This window comes from Kwoniella newhampshirensis, chromosome 1 (genome assembly GCF_039105145.1).
Source record: "Kwoniella newhampshirensis strain CBS 13917 chromosome 1, whole genome shotgun sequence".
NCBI classification, from domain to species: domain Eukaryota; kingdom Fungi; phylum Basidiomycota; class Tremellomycetes; order Tremellales; family Cryptococcaceae; genus Kwoniella; species Kwoniella newhampshirensis.
Window position 1 is genome coordinate 984891 of NC_089955.1, and position 14309 is coordinate 999199.

Genomic DNA, 14309 nt, shown 5'->3' on the forward strand with positions numbered 1-14309 from the left:
AGGAAAGTGAATACATCAAATCGAATGAAGTCGAGGTTGACTCTACCAGACGCGTGCGGACATGAGCAGGCGCGAGGTTTTTGATTCCGTCCTCAGGTTCATCTCACGTGATCAGAATTTTCAAAAGTTGGGACCCGGTTCGCAGGCGTGTGATTGGGAGACGATCTTTTGAGTCTCTGAGTAACCTTGCTCATTACAACACCTCAACTTACGCAAGATGGTCTCTTTCCAGTGAGTAGACACCCGTCCAGCTACTCGAGTGGACATGGCTGACTCGTGACAGATGCGACGGGTGTGCCGATACGGTCAAGAAACCCAAGCTCGATCAACATCGTCAGAAATGTTTTGCCTCGTTCACCTGTCTCGGTGAGTAAGAGTCTCGGGCGGTCTCCTCGTTGTTGATGGACACTGATTGATCTCTCTGGACGCTGTAGACTGCTCTACCACTTTCAGGAATCCATCAGAATACAAGTGAGCTGGTGCCGTCCGTCTCCTTCTGGGGATCTTCTTTCAGTACTGATGCAACTCGCTCCAGGAGTCATACGTCTTGTGTCTCTGAAGCTCAGAAATACCAAGGAGCCCTCTACAAAGGTGCCAAAAAGGTGTGTTGTCCGGAGTCACCGACATGAAAAGGTCTATGGAGCTGGTCTCCTCATGAACTCCCGGCGCTTCTGCTGAATCACATCTCGTTTACAGGGGCAAAACCAGAATGCATCTCAACAACCTTCCGCCGTCCCTTCCCCTGCTGTTGAGTTGTCCGATCTATCCGAGCCCAGCTCCAGTGCTGCTGCTACACCTTCCGCTACTCCTGCCATCCATCCCTCGCGATTGAACCAGCTCTCGTATCCTGAACAATCGTTCCAAGGCGGTGGACGCGGAGGTGGATCTTTCGGTCGGGGAGGTCGTGGTGGTAGAGGGGGTTATCAACAACAACATCAACAGCGAGGTGGATATCAAGGAGGAGGGTACGGCGAGAAATCATATGCTTCAGCGATGAACAAACTCCAGAGCGATGGACCTATGAGATCATGGGGTTCATCTCCCGCTCCCACCACAGAAACGAATGGACAAGGATTAGGAGGTGTACCTTCCGTTGACGAAGGAGCGAAGAAGACGAAGAATAACAAGAAGAAGGGCGATAAGGGTGGTACGGGCGCCAAGGCCAATTCGAAGAGACCTAAAAACGACGACGATGAACCATCAGCAACTCCCGTTCCTCTTTCCGAGGTCGTCCCTGTCGAAGAACCAAAGAATAAGAAGCGAAAGTTCGACGATGAAGAACCCGAAGCCAACCCCGCGACCAATGCACCTGTCTCATCCAAAACCGTCAAGAGACTGAAGAAGCGTCTCACCAAGCTCGAAGAGAGAATAAACGGCGAGATGACTCTCGGAGAGTGGGTAGAATCATTGGGCAAGGATGAGAAGAAAAGCGTGGACACTGCCGAAATCTTCAAAGCTGTCAAGGTCTCCTTCAAAGACGGCTCTTTCCAGCTAAGTCTGTAATTTTAGGCCAGAATACCGGATTCGCTTGCCCAAGCCATGCATGTATATTGGCTACTGTTGCAACAATTAGATGATACAAAAAGATCCCCCACGTTTCCACCTTTCATTTCAGATGACTGACCGTAACAATCGATCGTTATATATGTGTTGTTTAGAAACAGGATGACATCGGGTTATTGTTCCGACGGTAAGGGCGGGAGAGGCTTCTCATCTGGCATGACGGTCGCGTTCGAATCTGTTGAATTCGACTTGTTCACCCCAGCAATATGCTCAAACTCTTCGTGTATGGACGATAGTGATACAGCTTCCGAGTCACTGGTCTGAAGTGGCAGAGGCGACTTGACAGGCTGCTGCAGAAGTAGCGGTGAGTCTTTTGGATCAGGCGTGGGAGCTTGGACATGGACTTCTGGCGAAGCAGGGGCGGGTGATCGAGCTCCTTTCCTCTCAATGCGTAATCGACTAGCCAAGGTCTTGGCCGCTTGTTGTGGTCCAACCGTGAATCCTCGCTTCGTCTCGTTGGCATCTTTCGGATCCGAACTCTTCCATCTTCTCCACCCATCGAAATCGATCAAGGCCTGTACATCAGCGTTGTTCATAGACTTGGTAGACTGACCTGCATGCATCCCCATTCTACGATTTTCTTGTCCAACCATTTCAAAGACACCGGCTTCGTCAAGAAATCATTGCAGCCCGCAGCGAGAGCTGCCACTCGATCGCTCTGCAGCGACGATGCAGTGAGTGCGACAATGATGACCGACGATCGGAATGGGGAAGCTGGTGGCGCACTTTCGATGACTGGCCCTCGAGGAACATCCGTTATTGGCGTAGAAGGGAACACGCCAATATTGTTGTACCTCTCCATTCGACGAATCTCTTTCGTTGCCTCGATACCATCCATGACAGGCAATTGAATGTCCATCTGACCGTCAGCTTCACCGACGCGGGATTTCTTCACTCACCAGAATCAAGTGGAATCCCCCTGTGCGCCACTTCTCAACCGCTTCGAGACCGTCTTTGGCAGATTGATGCTTAATCTTCTTTTTCCTCAAGAACATGCTCAAAATATTTTGGTTGATAGGGTTATCTATTCGTCAGCGTAGAAGCGATTCGCACAACTCACCTTCAACAATCAACACGTTGATAGGAGGCACGACCACATCATCCTTGGGAGCCTTCTTCTTGACCGGATTGGTCGCGGGGAGCCGTTGGATATCCTCAAGTTCGGCGAGAGGCGCTTTCTTCGGCACACGTGGTGGATGAAAGACCGGTTGATCAACCTTAGGCGATGACACAGTTGGCGATCCAGCCGGTGTTCCCCTTCTTGATCCGGCAGTAATTGTTGACGAGCGATCTCGACCCTGCGCTACGATAGGCACTTCGGACACTGGGAGTGTTTTGCGGCGCGAATTGTGACGAGCTGCACCAGGTCTGTCACTGAACGAACTGCGTCTCTCCTCATGGACCGTCGGTTGAGACTGGTTGGATATCCGACGCGCGTTCTGAGGTGAGATGCTGGGCGATGCAGTAGGATCATCTCCACCAGCAGAGGCTCGCCGAGATTGCGGTATCCGGCGTATCGAATCGGACGGTATGCGATGTGTTGAAGCCCTTCGTTCAGACTTGTTTGGGGGTTCAAAGAACATCCCATAAGGTCGCCCATCAGGGCTCTGCATAACAACGCCTGAGGCGCCGGGACCAGCGGCAGGGGTTCTTCCTGCGGTGGAAAAGTACTCGCTCGCAGGAGTTGCGACGATCTCTCCAGGCGTGGGCAAAGATAGGTGAAGACCTTGCTCAGTTCGAATGATCTGTGCAACCGATGGAGGATACTCCCCCAGTGGTGAACGCGCCTTCTGGGTACCGTCTTCTTTCGGCACCTCTTCTGATGATTCCTCGGCGACAGAATCGAAGAAACCGCTTTCACGTTCCAAGGGCGTCCTCGATCCAGCGAAATAGCCGCCGCCGGGAGACCGAGGGGACGTAGCGATGGGCGAAAAGAAGGGGTCGACGATGGGTTGGTTGATAGCGGTGTGTAACGCGGTGAGGAAACGTCTGGGTCCGACAGGCTTGGGGATCACCATGACTTCAGGTTGCATGTATGCACCTGAACCAGTCGACCAAGGTGCTCCTACAAAGCTCGTGACGACGTCGCGAACCTGATTATACTTGGACAGAGATGTGAAGTGGATGAGAACTGCGCCCTGAGAACGAGGTGCGATCTGTCGAACCTGGGGAGTGGATCGAGTCCTGGCCGACATGGATGGCCGCTTGTTCAACCTAGGCTTGAGGGCAAGCGGGTGAAGCTCCGCTCTGATACGGAACAGCTCCTTGCGTAACACCGCGACATCGTCATCGATGATGATGAATTTGCCTTGATCCCGTCCTGATGTTGAGAGCGACATAGCCGTGTACGTCGGCACGTCACTTCCAGGTGTCGACCCCGCTGTCGATCCACCATAGCCCGAGTCGTGTCTCCCTTGGGAGGCCGACTTGTACTTCTCGCTCTCCTCACCATCTATAGGCAGGTGCGAGATGTCCATACCCCACGCCGCAAGGTAGCTCGTGAGATGTCGAGCGAAGACGCTGCTGAGATTGGCATGAATGAATACTTTCTTCGTTCGAAGCGACTCGGCAAAGTCTGACAATTCATCCAGGGTGGGCTCGCGGGCAAGTCGCACGGAAGTGAACGGTTGTCGTATAGCTTCCTCTTCCACCGAAAGCGGTGTTGGCTCGACGATAGGCTTACCTCGTGGAAGGAGAACAGACAATTCGTATGCTCGTCGCGGCAGACCGGATCCAAGAGGTGACGAAGGCTGCACGTCAGACTTGAGCAGGGCGTTCTGACTCTCCAACAACCGCGTACACAAGACGGTATCCAGTTTTGGCTTTGCTGCCTCTGTCTCTTCCGCCAGACGTGTGAAAGGATTCAGTTCAGCTTTAGGCGTGACTGACGCCGATCCAGGTAATTGACAAATGTTGTGGACGATCTCAAAAACACAAAGAAGGGGGCCTTCGCTTTCTTGGCTGGAAACAAAGGGAGAAGTCTTTCCAGGCGAGTTGGACCGAGACCCCATGCCGGCCCTGCTTCCCCGTTGTCGATCCATTTCCGTGGCTGACAACGGGCGTCCAATCTTGGGCGTCATCGATGGGCTCTGTGGAATCACCTGAAGACCGAGCTCGATGGTGTCTTCGCGACCGGCGACAAGAAGTATTTGTCGAACAACCTGGCTGTCAGCCCGTGTCCTGACCCGAGCCGACTTACATGACTCAGAGCATAGCTCAACCCTTCTCCATCTCCATTGACACTGACGTGCTTGATGCCGACGTCACCGTGAAACAACACAAGGTCCACGCTTTTTTGAGCAGCTTGTCCACTCAGCATGTCCGCGACATTCTGTAGCAGCTCCCCAATATCAAAATCCACCCTCTTACCCAGAGTCACCGATCCATCCCGAGGTCCCTCCACCAGCTGTTCCGTGTTCGCGGCGAGGAAGTTGAGGCTACGCATGGACGTGAGAATAGCGGAAAGAGAGGTAGCTGGGACCTGAACTGTGCACCCGGAGTACTGCTCTTTGGCATTGTCCAGTAGATGAGGAGGAGAGAGATGGAGAAGGGTTTGAATGGCAGATTGGAGCGAGTCCGCCAGCTCGAGGGATACTACATGAAGGGGAGTAGGAGGTAGTGGTGCCGAGCGAGGTTCTGTAGGTACGATTATAGGAGCGTGGCCGGAGCCAAGAGGGTCATAGACGGGTGAAAGGGGGTGGCGAAGGGATCCGACTCTATGTGGGAGTGGTGAAGAGAACGTCCTGATGAAAGCTGGAGGTGGCTCAAAATCGTAGCCTTCCACCGGTGGTCCGGCTCCCGAAAACTCTGGATCTATCGGCTGACCATCATTGACGAGTGGGTCAGTGGCCGAGCGATGGTGTGGGAGACGGACGGCGTCACGGGAAGGATTGCGATCATCTTCGGAACTTGAACTCTGAGGGTCGAACGGATCAGATGTGTCGAACGGGTCTCGCCGGATGGGATGAGAATAAGGATCGGAGGATTGAGACGTTGGCCAGTCAAACATAGGTTGTGAGGAAGAGGATGAGGAGGATGCCGACATCTTGACAGAGTCAGTCTTGAGCAAAAGATCACAAGCACGAACACACTCACTGGTAAAGGCGGCTCCACAGTGCCCCTGTAGGTATTGCCTTGCATGCTTGTCCTCAGACTGCCAATCCTACCATTTGACAAACTGCTGTTCCAGCTCTCCGGCACCGTGATGATAGAGGACAACGGTCTTCGAACATCAGGAGAACTGTCGGAGATGGAGGAGCTGGAAGAAGGGATAGATAAGGGGGTGGATGGATCTGAAGTGGACGCCATCAGAGCGTCTTATTGGATGGACTCAGGGGGCGAATGTCCTGCTCTCCATGTGTTGTGTGATGCGATGTTTCTGATTGACGAGTGAGTGATCAAGTGCTGGGTGTATGAAATGGTGTGGTGGAGTGGTAGTAGCAATCAGGAGTAGTAGATCCAAGTATGGGTGGTAGTACGCAGAAAGACACAGCCGAAAACCGCGTGCTAGAAAGATTTGGGATTCCTGCAAAGCGCTACTAACCTGTGGCACACGTAACAACGCAGTAGTAGTAGTAGTAGTAGTAGTAGTGGTGGTGGTGGTATGAAGCAGTGACTACGGCAGCTGCATCATCGAGAGGACAGCTCAGGATCGACGCTCATGTCATGCGACTGTTTGCATGGTCCATTCGATGCATTGGACATATCTCTATAGCGGGTGCCCCTTCTTCAGGTAGAGAGATGGGATGTGCAGTTGCCCGTTGTAGGCATTTCATCCACCCGTCTCGTTGTGAACAGGCTCGCTACCAAAGCGTTGAAGTACAGATCATCGTCCTTTCTCCTGCCTGCACACGAAGAAACGCGTCGGCCACGGACACGAGCTACAAGCCAATGCATGGGGCTGTGACGGTCCGAGTCATGTATATGATGTTATGATACGATCATGGTACGATGATGATACATTGATATTCAGGGAATCGCGCCTCAAAGTGGCTGTTTTTCCTTTTCTTTTCTTTTTTCGAGAATGGGGACGGAATGGGGCAAGTTGCGGGCGCGTTTCTGTCGTTCGATGCGATCATTACCCAACATCATCCTTGTCCACATTATCAGACATATATATTCCAACCACTGTATAACTCACACACTCTTTGACTTCCTTTACCGCTCACTCACACATCGACCTCCACCGCTCTCAACAGCCAGTATCAAAAGTACGTATGGAATCCACATGGCAGCCGCTGACACGACGCTAGATGCCCGTCGAAACTCGTTCAGCTGACCGTGTGTCCAACTACAACAAGTTCTGGGAGAAGAAGTCTGCCGACGACAGCGAGACTCACCGAGCGAACAGGATTGATCAATACACCGAGGTGGTCAACGGTGTGTTACCCATCGTTTCTAGCAAGGCAAATCAAGCTGATGACACTTTGGTTGCAGGTTATTATGACGGTGCTACTGAGCTTTACGAGTATGGATGGGGTGAGTGGCATGGCTCTCACGACGACCAGCTTGGCTGATATATACCTCTCAGCCGAATCGTTCCACTTCTGCCGATTCTACAAGGGCGAGGCCTTCCTTCAAGCTGTGGGTGATGTTTCTACCCCATTCACGCTGTCTCTGACTCGTTCGCAGCTCGCTCGACACGAGCACTATCTCGCTTCCATGATGAACATCAAACCCGGTATGCGAGTGCTCGACGTCGGCTGTGGCGTCGGTGGTCCCGCTCGTGAGATCGCTCGATTCACCGACGCCACCATCGTGGGTGTCAACAACAACGACTTTCAACTGCAGAGGGCTACTCTACGAGCCCAAAAGTACGGGTTGTCCGACAAATTGACCTTCCAAAAGGGTGATTTCATGAAGTTGAGCGAGCAATTCGGCGAGAACTCATTCGATGCCAGTCAGTGCTATGTGACACTGGATAGTCTCAAAACTGACAGAGCTTCCCTAGTCTACGCTATTGAGGCCACTTGCCACGCCCCTAGCTTCGAGGGTATCTACGGCGAGATCTTCAAGTGCTTGAAACCCGGTGGTGTCGTGAGTGCCCCTCGATCTGTCTCTGAGCTCTCCGCTGATCTCAATCCAGTTCGGCGTCTACGAATGGTGCATGACCGACGACTGGGATCCCTCAATTCCCAAGCACAAAGAGATCGCCCACGGCATCGAGGTGTGTCGTCTTCAGCTCCGTGCATACGACAAGACTGATGCAGTTCCAGGTCGGTGACGGTATCGCCGAGATGCGATCGATCAAGGCTGCCCGAAATGCCTTGAAGAGTGTTGGTTTCGAGCTCGAGTACGAGGAGGACCTTGCTAACCGTAAGCGTCATCGTCTGCTCGCAGTGCACGAGCTGATCATTCCGTAGGATCGGACGCCATCCCATGGTACTACCCTCTTGAGGGTGACATCTGGAAGGCCCAGACTGTCGGTGACAGTGAGTACGCTGTTGATCTGACCGAAGAGGGGCCTGACTCAGGATGTCAGTGTTCACCTGTTGGCGAACGAGCAAGGTGGGCTATACCATAACCCAGAATGCGGTATGGGCTCTGGAGAAGATTGGTCTGGTCCCAAAGGGTACTTATAGTGTCGGTGAGAGCTTGATTGTTGCATCCAAGGCTCTCGTCGCGGGCGGTAGGACCAAGCTCTTCACGTGAGCTGCATCAGGACATATTTGCAAGATTTCCTCGCTGACCGCCCCACTCAGTCCCATGGCTCTTTGGATCGCCCGAAAGGTCAGTCACTGTGGGGTTGAATCCGTCAGAAAATGGCCACTGATATACCACTCCTGACAGCCCGCCAACTAGATTATCGAATAGATTTTACTGGACATTCACAATATACCCTTGTTCATCCTCCATGCACTCTTTGGGGCTAATCGCCTTGCAACGCGCGGCATGGGCCGGCTTGGCTGATTTTGATCTCAACCATGACTGATGTTGATTGTTATGCAGATTGACCAGACTAGATGGCTGACCGTTGTTTGCTTGCAAGCAACGAGAAGTGTTGAGAAAGTGTACTAATACCATGCACATCCGTTTGCCTGCCAGCTCCCTCTTGCCTTCGTCACGCCGTGCAGAACACACCAATTCCATGTCGTACCATAATACTTATTGCCATACGCAGGCACCATTCTCCCCAACTCTACCCAATCTCATCCAGAACCGCGCGTTCGCTTCCTCATCGATACCCTTGTCTCAAACAGTTCATACACTGCTTGATGTATCCTCGCCGCCTCCACCTGTCCCTCCCAGAAAGCTCGGCATGTCTGAGATCTCACCAACGACTTCGTCACCCTCTCTATATTCTCGCGTAGAACATTCTCCACGAACCCATATGGCCGCTCGAGCCTCACGTCGTTTCAGAGTGTTGTCGGAATCTGAACGCTCAAGCGAGGAAGAAGAAGAAGAGGAAGAGGAAGAAGAAGAAGATCCAAGAACAATGTCAATGGTCGGCGGACCGAAAGTGAGAAAGTACACCGAAACACCTTGGGAGGAAGACTGGTCTCCTGTCCCGATACCGTCTCATACCAACTCGGGGATCAACGCAAGCACGACAGCATCAACGTCGGAAATGTTCAGCGGACTAAGACACGCTACGAGGATGATCGGCGCAGCTACTGCGACGCGTACACGGATTCGTGACTTGTCGTCGAACTCCAGCATCATCACCTCTTCTGAAACCTCTTCTCTCGGCGGCGGGACGGACACGTCTTCGATCCGTTGGGGACTCGCACAAGTCCGAGGAGTGACAGGTATCGCTTCGGGTTCAGGAACAACGGAACATCTTTTGCCCTCGGCATCGGGGCTGAGTCTGGCTTCGAATCGGACAACGAGTACTGCGAGCTCGGACGAAAGGGCAGATCCTATCACGCCCAAGTTGAGGCAGGGGAACGAGACGAATCTCAACTCGGATTTAGGATCGCCGTCCTTCACATTCAGTTCGAGCAAGGCTAGAAAAACGATGGCGTCAGTACCTCGTCACGACTCGACGATGGATCAAGCCACTCATTCAGGCATCTCGTATCTACCAACAACGACACCAAAAGCATATCCCCGTGTCCCGGTGCAGACTTCGGACACGCCGTTGCTACCGTCTGGCATGTCCGAGATACAGAGCCAGCATCCCTCCAAGATTTTCTCCAGTCTCGCGCTTAGTCCAGCCGGTTTCAAAGCTGGCGATCGACCATTGTTGTCGTCTGGTTCACCTGGTTTCGGCTTGATCACCCTCGAAGTGGCGCAGGAACAGGAACGTCTACGGAACCAAGCTCGATATGCATCTGCTTCTGCTTCTGCTTCTGGTGCTGGACCTGCGCTAGACACCCAGGTAGACGTTACTTCTTCGAATGCAGAGGTGGTGCCTCTCGAAATAGCTCTACAACGACTCGACATTTCGCGACATTCCGGCGCTACCCCTATCCCCAAAAGGCCGAATACAACCTTCACGCTCTCGTCTGTTCCAGGCGACGACGTTCCCCTACGACCGACGATTTCGACCTCGACCTCCACCTCGACCTCGCCGCCGAACCGAATCCGAGCCAAGAAATCGGGCTTGATGAAACTGTTCAACAAGGCGGGTGGCCGCGGTGCCGGTGTGAATTATCCTCCCGTTCCCACCGCATCAGGTGGTCCAGGATCAATTCCCACTACAAGTAAGAAAGGTCGACCATCGACGAGGCAGGGTGGTACATCCTTCAAGCCTCATCGTGAAAGACAAGAAGTACATGACAGTCATCTCACGCACAGTTCGACAGAGGTCGCCAGTGCCGGAAACGGAAATGGAAATCACATCAGTGTCCTGAGACCACAACTCGAACTTCGACCAATCAGTATGACCTTCTCCCGAGGTTTACCAGTCGACTATCTCACTCAGCCTCCTGCGTCCAGTCCTCGCGCAAAACGCAGCAACGCCGATGATCCTCTCTCACAGAGCCCCCTACACGATCACGTCGTCACCACCTCGTCTGCTAGCACCTCTTCTAGACTCGATGACGGGTCTGTCAGTGCAGAGATGGTGGATCAGATACTCTCAAACGCCAGAAAAGGTTGGAAACTGCAACTATTCGAATTGGAAGCTCAGATGCGTGAATTACGAGACGAGCTTGACGAAACCAGAGCATCGGCATCACAATCAAGGAAAGGATGTCCAAACTGTCGATGTCCTTGTAATGAGAAAGAACAGAGGGATCTCGGTGCCGACCTCAACACTCGCAGAGTGATCGATCGCGCGAGGGTCAAGACGGCGGGTGCGAGAGGTGTCTTTGGCTCAGGTAGTTTGTACGAGTGGAAATGATCCAGAACAATGTATAGGATGTCATATGGGAGATATACCGTACTATGCCAATCAAACCAAGGCCCAATGAACCGCCGTCCTTATCTACCCGCACGTCGCTTATCCCTTGCCTTCTCTCTGTAAAACGTATCGACTGTTAGTTGATACACCAACTCCGCCCGCGACCTAATAACTCACCTCTGCATCGCCTTCTCCTCCGCACGCTCCATGTGGATTGACCCCTCCACCGTCCTCATCTTAGCAGTGTATTTCGCATCCTTCTCGGATTGTTCCCTAGCCCTCTCACCAGCCAAGAACTTGTTATCCTTTCGTAACTCCCTGATAGCACCCTTCCTCTCTTTCTTGTACAGCGCTTTGAGCTTGTTGGTGGCGTTCCGTTCCACGTCAGGATCATAGTGTCTGTCAGGAGCAAAGTTCTCCTCGAATCGAGGCGCATAGGAAGCGATAGGAATAGGTTTGTGAGCTTGAAGGGTAAGCGGTTGTCGCGATTTTCGAGCGTGCGTGAGCATTCGAGTCAGAGTAGTGAGAGCATTAGTGTGAATGGTCTGCGATGTCCAGTCAGCTTGAGGCAGTCATCGCAGATCACAAAACAACTCACCTTGAGTTCCGGAGATAGTTTCGCGACTCGCGACCCTTCAATCACCCTCGCTACAGGCTGTATCAACTCAATGAAAGCCTCAGATGACGCGTACATGGTCGAGAATGTTTCGGTCAAGCGGTAAGCAGCAGCGAGCAGATTGACTTTGTGTTGCTCATTGCCCTCCGTGGACGCGTTGATAGCAGATGCAAGGTCGACCGTTTGTGCTGGTACTGCAGCAGTGGTGGGCGACACAAACAGGTCTACTCCTGCAGCCTTGCCATCAGGGTATGCTGAGTTCTGTTCGAAGCCCTTTCGCCTTGGAAGCAGTGTAGACATGGCGGAAGCGATAAAATTGACAGCCTCGGGTAGTAGTCGTTTCGACAGGGACTCGTACTTTGGATAGCTAGCTCGTCAGCGCCTACACCGTGCTGCTGCCGAAGCATGTACTTACTTGCGCCAACAGCGAACACAAGAACAAGCCCGAAGCCAAGTCTGAAACGGACCTGACTCTACTCTGTCCCAAGTACTGCCCCATCAACAAGACAGCGGGCGCAACAACCGGATGTGAGAAATCACTTGTGGACCAGACAGTCCCCACGAATCTCAGAAGAACCAGTTCAGGACAACCTGGCAAGGTTTTTGAGTCTGGTCGGGACGGACCTCGCGCCAGACCCCTGGCAAGGTTCTTCTGCATGAGTTTGAGCTTCTCCACGAAGTGGCCCGCAGCTGTGACGGGATTGAGCTTGACGAGGGCGATGACATGGGGGACCAGTGCGGAAATCAGGTCGAAAGGGGGAGTTTGCCGTGATGAAAGGATGAGAATGTAGTCAATCAAAACACCGAGGAATTCCTGTTTGAGTCATTGTGGGTCAACGGCTTATCCCCTAGCAAGCATGAAACTCACCTGTAGTTTCTCCTTATTTCCAGCCGCTAAACTGGGGTGGTGCAGGGCTCTGATACGCTGTACCACAACAGGCAACGCAGACTCCTCTAGAAGATCGAGAATGTCTTCAAATTCTTCGATGTTCGAGGGACAGGTGAAGGTGTAAGGAATTTCTTTCACCTTACCAACGGACTTTGAAGACTTTTTCTTGCTCTTCTTGACAACCGATTGGAGCTCTCCATCAGACCCGTCAACGTCGGAAGCTTCCTCGCCGTTCGGATCTTCCATCACTGACTCTGCTACACTGTCATCCTCGTCTTCTTCCTCATCCTCCTCGTCCTCCTCATCCTCCTCGTCCTCCTCATCCTCCTCGTCCTCCTCGTCCTCCTCGTCCTCGTCGCCTTCACTTCCATCATCGTCATTTTCGCCCGACGCGGACTCCCCGTCTGGTGGGGCCATCCCTTCGATGTCCTCTCTTGTCAATCCCGGTCCAAGCAGATCATCTTCCTCGACATAGTCATCATCTAGATCGTCCGCGTCCGGCTTCTTGCCTTCGGTCTTCCTCCTCTTTCTCGGCTCTTCTCCATCTTCATCGTCGCTGACACTATCTCCACGCATCCTTCGTATTCTCTTCGCCTCGGCTTTTTCCAGTTTCTCCTTCTCTTCCAAAGCCAGTTCCTCCTCTGTCTTCGTTCGGTTCTTCGGCTTCGCTCTAGAGTCGAAAGCCAGAGTTCGGACGATTTGATCGTAATCACCGTCTTCCTGAGCAGGTGCGGTAGCGGGCGCAGCAGCTTGACGAGAAGTACTGGCAAAATTGGAAGAGGCAGGTCGGGCAGGTGCTCCCTCTTGGAGAAGAAGTCGAAGATCATCGAGCTCGGTATCCAGCTCGTCTCGCAACTCCTCATCCAGCTCTTTCTGTTGCTGCCGTTCGTACTGCGGAACAGGGTCAGCTCTGTGAGGCAATCGGAAGCTCGCTTAAAAGCTCACCTTGTGCTCCTTACTCTTCGCGATGACTTCCGCCATGACTTCTGCCTTGCTCTTCTTCTTTTCCGGCTATGCCATGCCATCAGCGAACAGTCATTGCCCATCGGAAGACCATGGCTCACTACCTCCTCCGCATCCTCTTCTTCTTCACCGTTGAAACCACCAAAGTGACCTCTGCTCACAACCTTCCTCTCGATCCTCCCTCTATCTTCATCCTCGTCCCGCTCTCCGAACCCTTGCGCCTCAAAGTCATCTCCCGGAAGATCCAGCACGCTCCTTCCTCCATGGGTCAACCCACCCAAGGCAAATCCATCATCAAACAGATCGAGTGTGTCACCTTCATCTTCGATGTTGAACAGACCCTTCTTGCCCTGGCCTCGTTGTCTTTCCCTAGTGTATCGCTCGAGCATTCGATCTTCAACAGAGAGTGTCGGGTCGGCTTCACCGAATCGTCGGTCTCGGAATGTACCAGTATGATCTCGCAGCTGATGTTCGGGCAAAAGCGTTTTCTTTCGCTGTTGCGTCGTGCATCAGCTCCCAGATCTATTCAGGAGCAGGGGTGTATGCGTTGACTGACCTGCTCGAGACCTGCTTGCTTGCTCGCACTAGGTCTTCCGACGACACCTTTCAGGTTTCGTCCCCCCACATCGTGTTTGACCTACATTGACAAAGGTCAGTGTTAAGCGACAAAGCGCTGGTATCCGTAGGCTCAAGGCTCACCTTTGTCTCCCGCTCGTCGAATTTGTTCAAGCTTCTTCTGATCTCCTCCAACTTGTCCAACTTCTTGGCTCTATCAGTCTCCCTCGCACCTCCCTTCTTGTAGGCCTTCTTCTCCTTTTTGGAATGATTGGTCCGACTCAGTCCCGCAGAGCTGAGTGCTGACTTGAGCTGAGACAGCTGTGACGGGGCCATGTTGGGTGGCGTTGATGAGATCCTTCCGATACAATGGATACGTTGATGGAGATCAAATTATGCTGATGGCCAGTAGTGACTATTCTGACAAAGGGGACGGC

General features: G+C 52.8%; 5 protein-coding genes across 5 annotated transcripts; 3 read left to right on the forward strand and 2 right to left on the reverse strand.

The window, feature by feature from the left end:
* Positions 1-217: 217 nt before the first annotated feature.
* On the forward strand, positions 218-1503 carry IAR55_000374 (uncharacterized protein; the record flags this gene model as incomplete). The annotated part of the gene is made up of 5 exons (XM_066943510.1): positions 218-231; positions 284-366; positions 435-471; positions 536-602; positions 697-1503. 5 exons carry the CDS (start codon positions 218-220, stop codon positions 1501-1503), a joined length of 1008 nt encoding a protein of 335 aa, XP_066806052.1.
* Positions 1504-1676: 173 nt separating this feature from the next.
* Positions 1677-5871, reverse strand: IAR55_000375 (uncharacterized protein; the record flags this gene model as incomplete). Its single annotated transcript, XM_066943511.1, has 5 exons — positions 1677-2078; positions 2138-2433; positions 2624-4664; positions 4763-5608; positions 5659-5871. The coding sequence occupies 5 exons, from the start codon at positions 5869-5871 to the stop codon at positions 1677-1679; spliced, it is 3798 nt and encodes a 1265-aa protein (XP_066806053.1).
* A 944-nt stretch (positions 5872-6815) lies between these two features.
* IAR55_000376 (uncharacterized protein) lies at positions 6816-8364 on the forward strand (the record flags this gene model as incomplete). Its single annotated transcript, XM_066943512.1, has 11 exons — positions 6816-6942; positions 7000-7041; positions 7094-7146; positions 7195-7462; positions 7514-7599; positions 7649-7729; positions 7779-7878; positions 7926-7994; positions 8045-8210; positions 8265-8292; positions 8353-8364. The coding sequence occupies 11 exons, from the start codon at positions 6816-6818 to the stop codon at positions 8362-8364; spliced, it is 1032 nt and encodes a 343-aa protein (XP_066806054.1).
* A 286-nt stretch (positions 8365-8650) lies between these two features.
* IAR55_000377 (uncharacterized protein) lies at positions 8651-10849 on the forward strand (the record flags this gene model as incomplete). The annotated part of the gene is made up of 1 exon (XM_066943513.1): positions 8651-10849. The coding sequence occupies one exon, from the start codon at positions 8651-8653 to the stop codon at positions 10847-10849; it is 2199 nt and encodes a 732-aa protein (XP_066806055.1).
* An 80-nt stretch (positions 10850-10929) lies between these two features.
* IAR55_000378 (uncharacterized protein) lies at positions 10930-14208 on the reverse strand (the record flags this gene model as incomplete). The annotated part of the gene is made up of 9 exons (XM_066943514.1): positions 10930-10966; positions 11027-11394; positions 11448-11822; positions 11881-12279; positions 12334-13245; positions 13300-13365; positions 13422-13811; positions 13874-13954; positions 14017-14208. The coding sequence occupies 9 exons, from the start codon at positions 14206-14208 to the stop codon at positions 10930-10932; spliced, it is 2820 nt and encodes a 939-aa protein (XP_066806056.1).
* Positions 14209-14309: the final 101 nt, after the last annotated feature.